This window comes from Triplophysa dalaica, chromosome 6, assembly GCF_015846415.1.
Source record: "Triplophysa dalaica isolate WHDGS20190420 chromosome 6, ASM1584641v1, whole genome shotgun sequence".
NCBI classification, from domain to species: domain Eukaryota; kingdom Metazoa; phylum Chordata; class Actinopteri; order Cypriniformes; family Nemacheilidae; genus Triplophysa; species Triplophysa dalaica.
Window position 1 is genome coordinate 5,909,701 of NC_079547.1, and position 15,645 is coordinate 5,925,345.

The following is a 15,645-nucleotide window of genomic DNA, read 5'->3' on the forward strand; positions in this document are numbered from 1 at the left end:
CATTCAGGTTTTTTTTCTCGGGATTATTTAGAGAATGATAGGATTCTCAACTGAGGAGTAAACCCTTATCCAAAAAAGAATTCATAGTACCTTGAGAAGCTTGTTGCTGGTTAAGAAGTCAGTCGAAGGCTTTAAGATGGAAGTCATAGCCTTGGCCAACTCTTCATGCACTGTTTTACCATTATTAGTTGAGTAGGACTCCGTTTTAAATACATACTAGAAAAACCAAAGATAACAAGATTAACATTTAGCCGATGTTGCTCAATTTTATTCTGAAATAAAACGTTTTTGCTACAACTTTATTTACTTTAACATATGATCTAAGATAGTGCTCTAGACCCTCCTCGTGGCACTGGGCAACAATGTGGACCATGACCCTGCAAGTGAGAAGAAATAGGGAAAATATGAGTATGTGAGCCTTAAATGAGGATGTTTTCCTCTGAGTCAGTCCTACGCCGTTGCCTCTACGCTGTAGGCGACGCGCCGGTTTTCGTTTATACTTGTGTGCCGTTGTCTGCGTCGACAGGGAATGGTCACTAGGCGTCAGTGTCCAGAGGCGTGTTGTTTGTGTAACCAAGACAAGAGCCGAAGAAGAAGATATCGGCAAGTAAACAGTCCCTTTTGCAGCTTGAGTTGTTAAATACAGAAATGCACGTAATTTATTTAGATGCATCACCAAGTCTGCAAGGAACCTGGGGGTGATGTTGGGGAGTCAATGAGGGGAGTCGTAATCTGGCAGGGGGTTAACATTCGGCACAACACCGGCCTATGCAGTCAAACCATGCAAATGATCCAGAATGCGCATCGCGTCTAGTTTTCTTCGGTCTGAAAATGAGCGATGCCTGGTTGTTCCATCACAGCAAGGCACCAAATCGCATTCGAAAACCTTTACTCAATCGGTTCCCCTGTGGTGAAATGAACTGTCAGCATCCACCCCAACTGCAGCATCTTTTGCAACTTTCAAAAAAACTCTCAAAACATACCTCTTCCGCATTTATTTCACTTACCAATAACTGTCTGTCTGCGTCTAAAATAAAAATCTTGTAATTCATTCTCTCCCTTGCTTACTCCAGCTTTAATCCTCCTAGTAGCATGGTCTTGTAAACTAACGGTACTGTTTAGCCTGTGGACAAAATGTTTATATTCTATCCTACTTATAAACCGCTTTGGATAAAATTGTCTGCCAAATGAATGTAAATATTGAGTGAACCTGATGCTATCGTGGAGTTGTTTGTCCTGATGGGATGGGATCAAGCAGACCAATTACAGCGCTTGCAGTCTGCGTCGCATTGACGCGCTGTTACATTTTTGGAGAAGTTGCGTCAGGCTACGGCGTAGGGTACGCGTCTCTGTGAAGGCTACGGTGAAGGGTACGCGTCTCTGCGAAGGCTACGGCGTAGGGTACGCGTCTCTGCGAAGGCTACGGTGTAGGGTCGACGCAGAAGTAAAAATTGCACAAAAGGAGTCTGTTTATTTGTTTCTCACCTGGTGGTGTTAACAGCCACATCTTCATTACTGGTGCTTGTCAGAACATGAACCAGCTGGTTTAAAATAGTCGGCAAGAATTTGATCATCACATGACCTTCCATGGCATGAAGACTCTGCGGAATTATGGGTAATGTCATGTCATTGGGTATATCATAATCATTTTTGGAGACCAACAATCACCGGTGGATTGGAAAACATGAGGAATTCTGATTAGAAGTAGAACCTTCTCACCTTGAGGTATTTCACAAGTTCACCCTCAGCTGGATGTGGAGTTACAGACTGACTACTTTGAAAATGATGGAAGAAGTTGTGCAGGTGCTGATCCTGAAGAGATTTAGAATTGGTATTTGAATTCAAGTTTGGGACCAGAATAAAAAGAATTTATAATCTGTATTTGGCTGAATTTTACTTTACTGATATTAATAAGATCAACATAAGGATGTAGATAGGTGTAGAGTTGTACCTGAGTGTAGATGGTAGAGACCAGATGTGTGGAAAATTTGAACAGAGGACGTCCTCCATCCACCCATTTTATCTCAGGGCTGGAGTGCTGTAAACAAACATCATGTTTCAAAAATCTATTCCAACCAAAATATATCCCAAATGTCCATAATGTCTCGAAGTTAATGTTTCGGGTAGACAGCAATGAGAGTAAACATGAAGATCAATTTCCTATTTCTCTGCCTCTCCTCCTGAGAAAGGAAGGATTATGGTTGCAATACACCAGGGTTTCAAAACAGATTTTAACTCTTTCTTAAACTCGGCTCACTTTTGCTTATAGACACACAAAAAAATGTATCTTTGTTAAGCAACACAATATTACCTGGAAATATTGAGCAGTAGATTTGTACAAATAAACGTATATGTTGTTTCAACAATATCTTAATCTGTCAAAAAAAATCTGAGATCTCAATATGAACGCAAACATTTATTAATACATTTTCCCAAAACTAAATTATTAAAGCTATAGTATACTCTCCACAGTAATTTTATAGCTTTAAACTAATACTGCATGTCAATGTCTCATTTGACAGCTAGACCACTATTAACATTTCTTAAGATATAAAAAAGCTACCTGTAAAAATACACAATTTACCAACGGACACATATGTAAAAATCTAATAGAATGCAATAAGATCCACTTACACTCAAGTCAAAACATCCGTAATAATGAAATGCAGGTGTATTCAAAAAGCAGACTAGACCACACATGCATCATTTAAGTCACACATTAAATGGGCAGATAACATATGGTCAGCAAATGGGCGAGATATTTGTCAAGGAGGGCATGTTTTTGTTATGACTGTGGATTTACAGTGCTGTACCTTGCTTACACCCTCCTGGCAGCTGAGGTAACCATTTGGTAAGTTGGCTGCCACAGAGATGTTTTGCTCACTCATAACAACACGTCCATCTTTAAGCAGAGGAAGCCAGGCTGAGCCCACTGAAAGAGAGATTGAGACCATGTGTAATATAGAAGACCTTCAACACATTTAGACATTTAAATGTATAAATAATTTCTTGTCAATAAAAAATAACCATTCAGTTTTAAGGAATAGTTCATCTTCAAAATGAAAATTCTGTCATCATTTACGCACCCTCTTGTGGCTTTCTTCCGCAGAACACTAAAGAAGATATTTTGTTGATAGCCCCCCATTCACTTGCATTGGTTACAATTGGGGATGTAACTATTACCGGTTTATTGGTTTATAGTGATAAAAACGTCCAACTGTTAGTATTACAGCATCATATTTTAATTATGGATAAACCGTGTGTTACGGCTTGAAAAACCCTGTCCAGTATCAAACAAAGTTATAAAGAGATGAACATAGATGCAGCATGAAACGTGGGTTTTGTTCAATTATGTCAAGAGAGTAAATCAGGAGTCAGGAGTTTTGACATTCGTAAAACAAAATAACGTGAGACATAATTTTTTAATAAATTATTCACATCTGCTCCCTTGAGTTTGTGTTAACAGGACTTTAATCCCAAAATCTGCACATTTGTGGAAATGTAGATATACTGACACACTTCATATTTCTTTATACAGATCCATCTTTTCTATTCATTTTCCATTAAATGATGTGATATGATGAGTTTGAAACTCTGTTCAGTTTATTTCTTCTGCTATCGCTGCTATGAGCGCAGATGTTATGCCGCTTTGTCCTGGGTCCTAAAGTAAACTCCAATGATCGTGATTTGAAATCATTTACATTTAAAGTGAATGGGGGAATGTGCGTTTCAAAATCTCTTCGTTTGTGATGTGCAGAAGAAAGACAGTCATTCAGGTATTCTCCAATGACAAGAGGGTGTGTAAATGATAACAGTTTTAATTTTGAAAGTGAATTTCTCCTTTAATGTAAACACGGGGCTTCCAGAGCACTAGAACCTTTTGCAGACAGATGTGTCCAGCACAATCCTTAGCCCATGGCTTAGCAGCCCCATTACCCAGCATGCCTTGCAGAAGAACAGTACCTGGGGTCTCCACTACATCCCGTTTCTTTGTGCTGCTGTCACAGCTGATGTGGTAAAAAGTAAAGAGCAGATGATGCTTCTCATGGAGCTGTGTGGGCAACTCGATTTTAATCTGCAGTACACACACATACAACAATGTCACATCACATGAAACAATGTATATGAAATCCATAACTGTATGTTTTGATTTACATTTATGTAATTTGATTTTATTTATTTTTAAACAGCATCTCATTACCTCATCATAAAACTCTGGATTCTGTTGGTGGTGCAAAACCGCTGCGTAGGCATGTTTGGTGAAGAGAGGACCTCCTGGACGACCATAGATACACTACGCAGGGAAACAGGTGTAATTCTATTACAGGGCTAAATATGTAGAATATACTGTCTATAAAAAATCGATATCTGGGGAAAAATGTACCTTCAGAGGTTGAGCATTCTCTTCATCTGACTCTCTGAATTCCACGCACACCGCAATGTTCCTCGCCTGAGTCATGTAAGAGAAACGCAGAAAGCCAGTGAGCCAGAACACTACTTGGAGTGCGATCTCTAAGTGCAGGTCTCATGATCAGCTGGTGTTAACAGAGTCTATATTAAACTGGCCATCTGGACAGTACGCCAGAACCTTTGGTCAAGAGATACAATGCATGTAGGTTTAAGCTGACGATGGTACGGTACCTTGGCGAACGACTTCTGGTTGTCATATTTAAGGTGCTTGGGATAGACGTAGAGATGATTGTTGTATGTGGTGAAGGGCTGAGAGCACTTGGCAATACAGGGAACAAACTCTTCCATCTCCATCAGGAAACCATCGCTCTGCCCGTTGTTCTCAAAGGGTCTAACCGGGATATAGGATGGGGTCACACAATCTAGCCAACGGCGAGAAGAGATTTAGTGACCTCAAGGTCTCAGTCGACCAATCACAGCAAAGTATTCATGGCACGCAAAGATGGGATGCGAATTTGAGCAAATGAAGGAAAAAAAACAGGACAATAATATTTTCCTTAGAATGTTTAGTGAGATGCTTGAGTCAAGTTAAGCTCTTCAATACTTACTAGCCATATCAGGAGGGACATTATCAATGGTCACATCCACGTTACCCAAGATGACAGGTAGCTTGGACATCTTCTCAGGTCTGTGGATAGATTTTTTTTGATACAGTTTGATAATGTAGAACTGCAAGAGGTTTAAAGACTGTCCCTATGGGAGGTTTAACAAACACATTCCTACAGCTGCAAAAACACTGCAGGAGAACATTAGTTTTGGAAAACATTCCCATTTAAAATCCATTTTTTCAACAGACAGCTTATTTTTCTAAAACTGCTTTAAAAAAGAAGGTTAACACCTCGGTGATGATATGAGCTGAATACTAACTTCCTAAAATCTGCCAGCAGTTTGAAGAGATCCTCTTCGGAGAGTTTATTACCATCCTGCCGGTAAAGGGGAGAGAAGCGAGCGCTTTTATCCAGAGCTCCTGAGGCGTCTTTGAACACAGGCCTGTGGAACAGAACAGAAAGATTAAATATTGAGATGGACAGTAAACACACACACACACAGACAAGAACGATGGTTCCAGGCGGTTCTGGCTCACCGGGCCGCCCATGCGAAAGGCATCCTGTACTGGCCCAGTCTGCTGCAGGCCAGCTTGGCATTCTTTAGGACCTTCTGAGCAACCTGTGGAAAAAAACCATGCACAATGTTCTCCAGAAGCTCTCAAGAGATGCTTTATTAACAGAGAACTGGGCAGACAGTATGTTCCTGGATGATGTGCGAACTTTGGGTTGGTATCGCAGTGTAGTTTTTGGAAGGATATAGCAGAGGTCAAAGTAAGATGTGTCTGCGAATTTACAGATTCAAAACTCTGATAATGCATTTCTTTATCCATGCCATAACCAGATATTGTTTTGATTATTCTGATTAGGGTCATTTGATTTGGTTGTGTGTGTGTATGTATGTTGGGCACATTGCCTTGCTGGAGTCGGAGTTCTTCATGTAGGGCTCGGCACAGTGGGTGATGCCTCCCTGCAGAACTTTCTCGATCCGTGCGACCAGAAAGATGTCAGGGTGTGGACACGTTACAGAGAAGACACCCTGAAACATAAACATGTCACTTTTGTTATGTTGATCTACAGTCCAGGCCAAAAGTGAAATCCATCTAAGGAAATAATTATGTCTTGGCATTTTATTTAATATATTATTAAAGATGTATTTAAAGCTTTTTATTCATGTTGCATAGTTGAATAAAACTGTAACTGAAGATCAGTATTGGGGAAATTTTGGGAGGATTGGTAACAAAAATTACACAAAACACCTGCGCAAAGCTTATTGAGTCATGGCCCAGGAGAATGACTGCAAAATATTAGCACATAAGAGCTTCTGCAATTTTTTTGTGTATAAATATGTATTATTGTTATAGCAATAAATCAATTATAAGATTTATTATATTTATAATATATTTTTATATTTATTTTTTTAATAAAAAAATATCGGAGTCAATATGTATGCTTTATATCATGAAAACAGGAAAAAAATAATTGTGAATTATTTAAATGTACTCCATATTCCCTGAAATATAGTTTGTCTTTTTGCCAAATCATTTTGTACAATAAACAACTTTGAAGTGAATTGTTTGGCCCATTTAGTGTTTTGTACGATACACATCATATTAAGATGGTTTAATCTTACCTGAGGAGGCAATAAAAAAAATATTTTACAAATATGCCCCCTGTCTGTTCTTCACATTGTACATACTAGAGTCAAGTGTACCAGCAAATATCCGTTTGTTCTATTTTTCCATCTGTCTGGCAGCTTTTTTCTTTTTTTAAATCTTACTTTTCTAGGGTACTGCAGCTCCTTCTCTGGCAGTTCAGAGAGCAGTGTTTCTCCATGAAGTTGGTCCACACCTCCATTCATCTGCGCGCTAGGTGGAAGGATCATGGATCGGACCAGTGGATTGTTCAGATCCACGTGAAAATCTGCAGATATTTTTCGGCTGTTCTGCACGTCAAACAGGGAAAGGACCACGAAGAAGGGCTCCACCTGAAGAACACAATGAAAGCTGCAGAAACCTTTTATAGAACAAACAAAAAGTGTCTACAATTCATATTTGTGTGTGCCCATTAAACTGGCGCTAGAGAAAGTCTTATTAAGCATTACACTCAACTCAACTAACAAGTGATCAGCTCTAAGACAATAGAAGAACTGCAAATGCATGTGTGCGGTTGTGTGTTTCAATCTTACATTTGTAGTAGGTCCCTCCTCATTCTCCGCCACGCAGCTCTGAAGGTTGAAGGAAAGATCATTACAGTTGACCAAAACTCTCTTCCCAAACTTCTCCTCGAACTGCTTCACGTCAGGCTCGATGCCAGACAGATCCAGTCTCTGCATGCCAAGCAAACACAGACAAACTTATTACACATTACTATTTCAAAGCTCAAAAACAGCAGTTTATCATGTGACTATAAACTGTGTGTTTGTTGCAACTGGCTCACCTGTGTGTCAGGATCCAGAGTGAAGAGCTTGAGACGAGTCTCACTTCTCATTTTGGTCTCAATGTCTCTTGCACTCTAAATGAAAGAAAACCGAGTTCATTTGTGTGTATCTGTTTCAGTATTTTGAGATCAGAATGCAGAATATTGCGGTGTTAAAGCGAAGGGTTAAATAAATATCCAAGAGAGGAAGATGGTCTAGACAGCAGATTTCGGGTAGGAGAGATAGAGAGAAAGCAAAAAACCACAAATGTATGTGTGTGCATCTTTTAGTAAGAGTGGGTGGTTTAGTGTCGAATGGTCGGAAAACCTTAGCTGAGGTTGTGTGAGTGTGTGTGGAAAAATCTGTGGATGTGTTGAGAAAGGGCAGACAGCGAGGACGCCAGCGTTGAGATCATACTACAATCAAGACATAAGAGCTGAGGAGCGGTCTTTACCATTCATTCAGCTGTCCTTCACACACACACAAACTGTACTCATCTGTGAAACTGTAGATGATTGTTTGGACAATCTGCTAATTGAGTGTGTGTGTGTGTGTGTGTGTGTGTGTGTGTGTGTGCGCGCGTGGACATCATCGCAACCTGAATGCAGACCAACACATGGGGACTCGTGTCACCATGGGGACCAAAATTGAGGTCCCAATGGGCAATAAAGCTTATTAATCGTACAGAACATTATTTTTTTAAATCTAAAAGAGTAAAACGTTTTCTTTGATCTTTAGGTTTAGGGTTAGAGGATAAAATATACAGTTTGTACAGTATTAAAAACATTAAGGACAGTGGACTGTCCCCACGGAGATAGTAAACCAGTCGTGTGTGTGTGTGTTTACCTGGAAACTGTCCTGAAAATTCCCTGGTACAGTGTCTGTCTTCCCCAGCTCATCCTCTGTATGACAGAAAACACATATGTCGAATTAAAACTGTTAAAGTCGGCGAATCGAGTGTTACACAATAGAAAGTGATGCTTTTCTGTAGATGGTTGTTAGGGTGTTGCTATGCTGTTGTTAGGTGCTTTTATCAAATTGGTACTGTATGGGGTAGAAACATGCAGCGTTTTGTTTGTGTGATTGTTTACTATCCCAGACCAAAAACAGTCCTCTATCCAATGCTAGTACATTCATTTAGCCTGAGTTCCTCTTTCAATGCAAATCTGTGAGATTTTAATCACATGCAATGCAAAAATCTTACGTACTTTACTCCTGTTATACTCTATATAGTGTGAACTCATCCTGTATCTCTACTTAACAAGATGCATATTTATAGATAACATTTATGTCTGTTACACATAAGGGATTGACTGTTTGGATCTGCTTTCTGATTGGCTGGCATGTGTTTGTTGTTTCACACGGGGAAGAGAAAGGAATGTGCTGTCTCTCTCGAAACTTATCAAATATAAATAAAGACTCCCAACCTTTTCTCCCACGTGAAATCCTAAGGGTTTAGGAGGTGTTAAGTGTAGCAAAGTGTGTGTTTATGTTAGGCTGTGTGTGAGTCAGTTCATGGTTGTTGAGTGTGGAGAGATTGAATATAAGATGTTTTAAAGAGCGGGTGGTCTTTCGACAGAACACACACATACAGACGTAAGACAAGAGCGCAACGGTCAACTCCACCCATGTTACATGGCCGAACACACACACCTGTCACATCTGTGCAATGGCAATAATACGCAAACAGACTGTTAATGACACAAACGCACCATCGTGGAGCTCTCCGTTCCTCCTCTCCTGCATGGCGATCTCAAAGCTGCTGTGTAGGATCTTGTTGAGGGTACTGATCCAGTCATCCATCTCTCCCTCGCTGTCAGCAGCCAGAAGATAAGTGCTTTTATCCTGCATCTTCAGCTCGAACGCGAAACGACGCACCTTGCTGTTCTGCACACACACAGAGTAACAGAAGAAGAGAAGATTTCTATTCCGACATTTTATTCAATTTTTCTGTTTCTGTTAAAATGATTTTGGAGAAGAAAAATAATCACTGAGGTAATTGTTGATATATAAGGAGTGGGTCAGACTTTTAATATAGATGATGACATGTTTGAGTTCATATTAAAATGTTTGATCTGGTATTTGGCATTATGGTCATCTGAGTATAGTTTGTAAGAGCTCTACAAAGTATTTTCTTTTACTTTTTTTGTTTTAAACTTTAGCTTACAAGACTTACTGTATTGGCAATGCATGCAAATGTCAACCTTAAGATAAAAAAATATGTTTTTCTAAAGGTTTCAATATTTAGTGGTTTAAGTACCCATGTAAAGTCTTAAGTTTTTAAAGCATATTTTCCGTGTTCAGGTAGGAAAAACTGTCCATTGCAGATCATCGAATCCATAAAGGTTCATACTCCTCATAAGGCACACAATTTTTTTATATAGTAACCATTTCACTTCCTATGACATAAATTATTCCCTTCTCCATTCGTTGGGTAATACTGCTTCTTGTTTGGACATTTAAATTCACAAAAGTCCGACAAAGTATGTTGTCCCTCAATAACGTGTCACTTTTTGTCACACCCATAACGCAGGCATATTTGCCTCTTCTTAAGTATAAAACTGGTGTTTCGATTGATATTTTTCTGATGTCTAAACTAGCATCAGGGGTTAAGTACAATATAAACAAATGATTCAACATATTGGTCATAAATACATTCTCTTAGAATTTATATTTCAAGATTTGACAAAAAATGTCACACCCATATGCTGTAATTGGCCTACACTGTAAAAAATCTGATATTTTCTGGCAGCTGGGGCAAAATTTTCTGACATTATACGTGAAAAATCTGTAAAAAATACAATTCTGTAAAATTACAGGTTTTTTGCAGTCTTCTCCATTTAATTTTATCAAGAACAATGGAATGGAAATTCTCTTTTGCAAATTTCTTACCTATTGGAGACGATTTGAGATCACCAGATTTACAATGATTTCAGACAGTTTAAATTGATATCAAATTTAATCTGCTATTAATCTGGACAATGAATAGTATCTACAGAAGCAGAAAGTAATTTATACCCAGACGACTGGCTGCAGTGCATGAGCACCTGTTGAAATGTTTATGCTTTGGATCTAGAAATTACGTTTTGCTGTTTCTCTCCTGTCTGAAATGTGGAAAACAGACAAAATGTACAAAAACAGATGTCGACAAAAGACAAAGCAGGGTGTGCATACCACAGGAATAAGTTATTCTTTCAGGAGGGCTGGTGAATTGAAGAATGTCTATCACACTTGCTTTCACACACACCCACACCAAGTGCACCACAGGAGAAAGTGGAAATATTTGACCCTGAGAGAAACCATGGGTGAATTGGACTGGACTTATCATCTCTCTCTTTTTATCTTTCTTTGCAACTCTGAGCAGCACCATTCCGAGGAACTAAAGGTTCAAACATTGATATTCCCTCTAGACCAGACAAAGGAAGAACTTCATGAGGATGTTATTAAAGACACAGCCTCTTTCTATAAACTATTTGCTGCTGCGGTAAATACGCAAAACAAAGCATCTATTCTTCAGGTGCCCTCATGAACCTCAAAGAAATGTTCCAGGTTCAATACAAATTAAACTCTACAGCATTGGTAATGTTGACTGCATATTCTCTAGTGGATAGATCTTTAAAAGTCATTTTAAAATTCACGTTTCATGCAAACCACCAAAGGTGATGATGACCTTACTACCCAGAATTCTTCTTGACTGTATTTGTCATTAAAGGAGTAGTTCTCCTTCAAAATGAAAATTCTGTCATCATTTACACGCCCTCTTGTCCTTAGGAACTAATGATATTTGTTGTTCTGTTTACTCTAAGGGGGGTTATAGCTGTTTGCTGTGTGTCTTGCCCAGAACAGAACATTTTCAAACATTTTTTGACAGAACTATATTAAAGGGAAAGTTCAACTAAAAATTAAAATTCATTCATCATTTACTCACCCTCATGTCATTCACAAAATTCACAAAATAAGACATTTTGAAAAATCTTGGTAACCAAACAACATTTGTCCCCATCGACTTGCATTGTAAGGATACAAATTCACTATGATATTTCTCAAAATTACATAGTTTTGTGTTTCATAGAGCAGTGGTTCCCAAATGGGGGTACGCGTACCCCCAGCGGTACTGCAGGGGTACTTCAGGGGTACGTGAGAGAAACTGAAATTTAGGAATAAATAATGAAAATCAATAAGTCAATAAATTATGGTAATAGTATTGTTATATGAAATGAGGACTACACAAATATGCATAAAAAAATAATTCATACATTTAAAACGCATTTCAATTTATAAGAGTTATTTTTGAGACCCTGACCCAGAATCAGGAGCAGTGTCTGGGTGCGAAATAATACAAGTTAGGAGAGGTTGTGGTTAAATGTTAAAGAAATGTTGATTTTCCTGAACTGAAAAACACTGATTTACCTTTAACTGTTTTGCCTAATACTTAAGAGATTAACATAGTTGCATAAAGCTACATACAGAAATGTTTATAAGCAATAAACCTGCTCGGGGGCATCAGATATAATAACTGTCTGACTCTCATTTCACTGTATTTTAATGCAAAATGTTGCTGTCTGGTCAAGGGGTACTTGGCTTGAAAAAATCAACTTCTTAAGCAAAGAAGTTTGAGAACCACTGTCAGAGGAAAGCATTTGTACAGATTTTGAACAACATGAGGGTGGACAAATTATAACAAAAGGTACTTTTAATGCAAGCAAAAAGTATTGCTGTGTGTTCACACCTCCGCCGGCGAGAGCGTCAAAATGGCCGGAAGTCATTCATTATAAATGTGAACTGGCAGGGAGCGGCGGTGCGTCTTGGCCGTTGAGGGCATCGAGGAGAGTTGAAATCAGGTCAACTTTATGGTAATGAGCTATGACGCGGTTCGGCGGCAACCAATCGGAACGCAGATGTCCACCACTTGAGAGGATTCCAGAGAACGCAGCCGTGTAATTTTGGTCTACATCAGAGCGCCAGAGACAATTTTTGACGCTCTCGACACCGGCGGTGTGAACGTAAAGTTATAATACATAAAATATGCGGTGTAAAATTACGTAGACTTAAACAATATAGATTTTACGATTTTAAATAGGGTTATACTGTAAGTGCCAACAAAAGATATAATCCAAATCAGAATGTTCTCATGTCATTTTTTTAAACCCCTTTATGTGCAAGAGTTTCCTTAAGTGATATGACAAAAATATATATTTTTGTCATAATCAACATTGGAACACGCATGTTCTCAACAGACCTTTGCTCAAAATGAAGCTAGAACATCCTTAAGAACTCCCTCTTTAAGGAATGTTCCAGCTTCAGTTCAAGATAAAGAACACTGAGAGGTTCAGCTTATAAACAAGTATGAGGAGATGTCATTTTGCAATGTGTCATTGACCTTTTGGTTATGACCCTTTTTCATAGATGAACCAATGTAGACTGATCATGTTCACACAAAACTTTGGTGTCGATTCAACTATGAGACAAAGTGGAATGTTCCGATAGTCACCTGGACAACACCCATGCAGGAGTCCAGGAAGATGGTTCCTTTGGGTTCTTTGGATATTTTCTCATCTTTGTAGAAATTCAAGTTGTATGATCCATCACCCAGCTGGGTCAAGTGGAAATACCTTCTCTTAAAAGACTATTGGCAAAGAGAAAGAAAGAGACGCAATGAGCGTTGCATGAAACGTTCAGATTCGCTATGTTAAGATGCTAATCTTGTGACTGTTCTAAAAATAACACCTAGAGGAAGGGGACCATGGGAAAATGGACTGAACTGGTAAGGTCCCACTTCCTGTCTGGCTCTAAGGGCCAAGCTAAGGGTCAAGGGTTTGTACTGCAACCCAACCGGCTCAAGACAAATTTATAAAGAATCAGCCAACATGTTGTTATAATGTGGATAATATAAAAATTCATGGTCGTGTGATAACAATGTAGCATAATAGTTATAGTATTAAGTAAGCATTCTATTCGAACCCAGCCAATAAAGTATAATCTTTAATACAAAATCTTCAACATCATTACAATGGCTAACGGGATACCAACGTGTTGACTCGTGCTAACTCACCCTCATTGTTACACTGATGGCACTGTTCATGTTTGCCTTGTGCAGCCAGCCATGCTTGGACACGCCCCCTTTTTGAGAGCCTAATGAGGCAGCATCCTGCAGAAAACAAGGGAGGGATAAAACATGCCACCCAGAGCCACACAAACATAAGCACACAAAGTGTGATTTTTTTCTGTTTCTTTAAGCCCAAACAAAAACACGTTGATATCCAGCATCATTTCCCACACTAGAGCCCCTGGACGCCTTCCTCCTTGTTTCAACATGAAGTCCATTTTCACCTGACCCTCTCAATTATTCATGTTCTCCCTCGTCTCAATGGGGAGCCGCTTTAAAACTAAACAAACAAACTCCGTTCCTGACAGAGAGCTCAGACAAAGCGGCAGACTCTGTGATGGAATTCTGGGAAATCTAGGTGAAACCCAATCAGGGGATCATATAGCCCGGACACAGCGGAGTCCTGTGTCTGCTCTTTCTCTAAGGCTAATGTAGTCCCGCAGGCACAAACGCATTACTAATGAGCTGTAAGTTCCTTATCATTTATTTATTCTGCTCGATAGGCCAGTGTGAAGGTGGAGAAGCGAGAGAGAAATCACATGTGTTGCAATAGGCAATGTTGAATATCATTTTCATTGCCTGTTTCTATACTCAAGCACAGTTAATAAGCAACACCACACAAGTCTCTTTTTAATAACTCCTTCAAACAAACCTCTTGACTCTGAATATTCAATAACGAGGTGGTCAATAATTGCATTAAATGTTAATTACAATGCACTTGATTTGACACAATACGAAATATTACCACATAACTATGACAGGTCCTCCTCCTCTTTGTGAACGATATGTGGTGACTAATGCGCTCAAAAGCTTCAACCCAGCCTCCCCCAAAAAATCTAATTTGACTTTTTTCTATATGTCATACACGTTGTTTTTTTTATTTGTAATATAATATTTCAGTTATCGATCTCATTCTCATTACTCTGTATGGTATTTTGTTTACAATGCATATTCAATGCTTTCACCTGCCCATCCTGTGTAAATGAAATTATAATAGTAAGCGGAACTGGATAAAGTAAAGTCAGTTTGATATGTGAAGAGTCAGGGTGACTAAGAAACCAGAACCACATTATCCTCCCCAAACCTACCCGGTTAGTCATTTGTTCTGAATGTTTTCTACATAAACGCGTCCAAAGAACATTACATGAAATTATAACATGTCTTTAATATTTACCGAGACCATGTAAAAACTTGGATTACATTTTTTACTGTTTCTTTATAAAGTTTAACTAGCTGAATACAAAAGTCACTTATTTTTTTACTGTTGACGGTACTCGCAAAAAAAAGAAAACATACTTTCACACATTTCTACATTTCAATATTATTACTTGCATGCAGAAATTACAAGGTACTGGCATAACATTGAGCTCAAAACAACAGTTTAACATGACAGTTACTATAAAAGAGTCGTCCAAAACTTCAGAAGTGTAAATTTGATCTTATTTAATGACTAATACTGTCGTCACAAACCAAGCTCTATACGTAGTCACCCCTCATCGCTTCATCCCATCTTCCCCAGAAATTTCTAAAATTTTCAGACTGTAACAATTGGAAAATATGTCTTTAAATATGTGAAAATTTGTACAGTGTTATTTGCGTACTTAATCGTAATTAATGATATAAGCTCAAAATTCACTTGAGCTAAATAAACACGAAATCATTGATGCTACATGACAATAAACATGTCCACCACAATTAGCGCCGCAGAATTGTACAAGAACTATGAAAAGGTCATGCAATTTTTTTTTATGAATCGGCCTATGTCTATGTTATAACAACACAGTGCATTTTTGACACAAAAATCACCACATAATGATAACAGCATATTTACAGACACACAGTGAGGTCTTATGAGAACTGTCCTCACCTCCTCCTTATCTGCATCTTCGTCCACCTCAAACACGTGACTGGCTAGCTTCTCTGGCCGAGGAACTTTACTGTAAATCAACACAACACGTGTGAGGTAAACAAGACAAATAGACTGTAACATGTTGTGTTTGTCTCCTCTTGTACTCATCAGTGCTGTTTAGAATGTAAGTTCCGTCTAAACCAATATGTAAATATATGAAGAAGTGGATGATATCAGGCACAGCTTCCAGATTTCT

At 38.7% G+C, this 15,645-nt stretch overlaps 1 protein-coding gene across 5 annotated transcripts in view; it reads right to left on the reverse strand.

Moving 5' to 3' along the window:
* dock9b (dedicator of cytokinesis 9b) overlaps positions 1 to 15,645 on the reverse strand; it is a 75,048-nt gene that overhangs the window by 19,514 nt on the left and 39,889 nt on the right. For all 5 annotated transcript variants that reach the window (XM_056750437.1, XM_056750434.1, XM_056750433.1 and 2 more), the window contains exons 5-26: positions 15,408 to 15,477; positions 13,487 to 13,582; positions 12,926 to 13,060; positions 9,147 to 9,321; positions 8,281 to 8,336; positions 7,455 to 7,529; positions 7,204 to 7,344; positions 6,796 to 7,002; positions 5,932 to 6,054; positions 5,555 to 5,637; positions 5,338 to 5,460; positions 5,019 to 5,098; positions 4,642 to 4,832; positions 4,385 to 4,450; positions 4,202 to 4,294; positions 3,964 to 4,075; positions 2,814 to 2,932; positions 1,952 to 2,038; positions 1,720 to 1,812; positions 1,486 to 1,601; positions 308 to 377; positions 91 to 216 (exon numbers count right to left, since the gene is read on the reverse strand). In XM_056750437.1, coding sequence (XP_056606415.1) covers positions 91 to 216; positions 308 to 377; positions 1,486 to 1,601; positions 1,720 to 1,812; positions 1,952 to 2,038; positions 2,814 to 2,932; positions 3,964 to 4,075; positions 4,202 to 4,294; positions 4,385 to 4,450; positions 4,642 to 4,832; positions 5,019 to 5,098; positions 5,338 to 5,460; positions 5,555 to 5,637; positions 5,932 to 6,054; positions 6,796 to 7,002; positions 7,204 to 7,344; positions 7,455 to 7,529; positions 8,281 to 8,336; positions 9,147 to 9,321; positions 12,926 to 13,060; positions 13,487 to 13,582; positions 15,408 to 15,477 — 2,437 coding nt within the window. The remainder of the gene's footprint in view (positions 1 to 90; positions 217 to 307; positions 378 to 1,485; positions 1,602 to 1,719; positions 1,813 to 1,951; positions 2,039 to 2,813; positions 2,933 to 3,963; positions 4,076 to 4,201; positions 4,295 to 4,384; positions 4,451 to 4,641; positions 4,833 to 5,018; positions 5,099 to 5,337; positions 5,461 to 5,554; positions 5,638 to 5,931; positions 6,055 to 6,795; positions 7,003 to 7,203; positions 7,345 to 7,454; positions 7,530 to 8,280; positions 8,337 to 9,146; positions 9,322 to 12,925; positions 13,061 to 13,486; positions 13,583 to 15,407; positions 15,478 to 15,645) is intronic.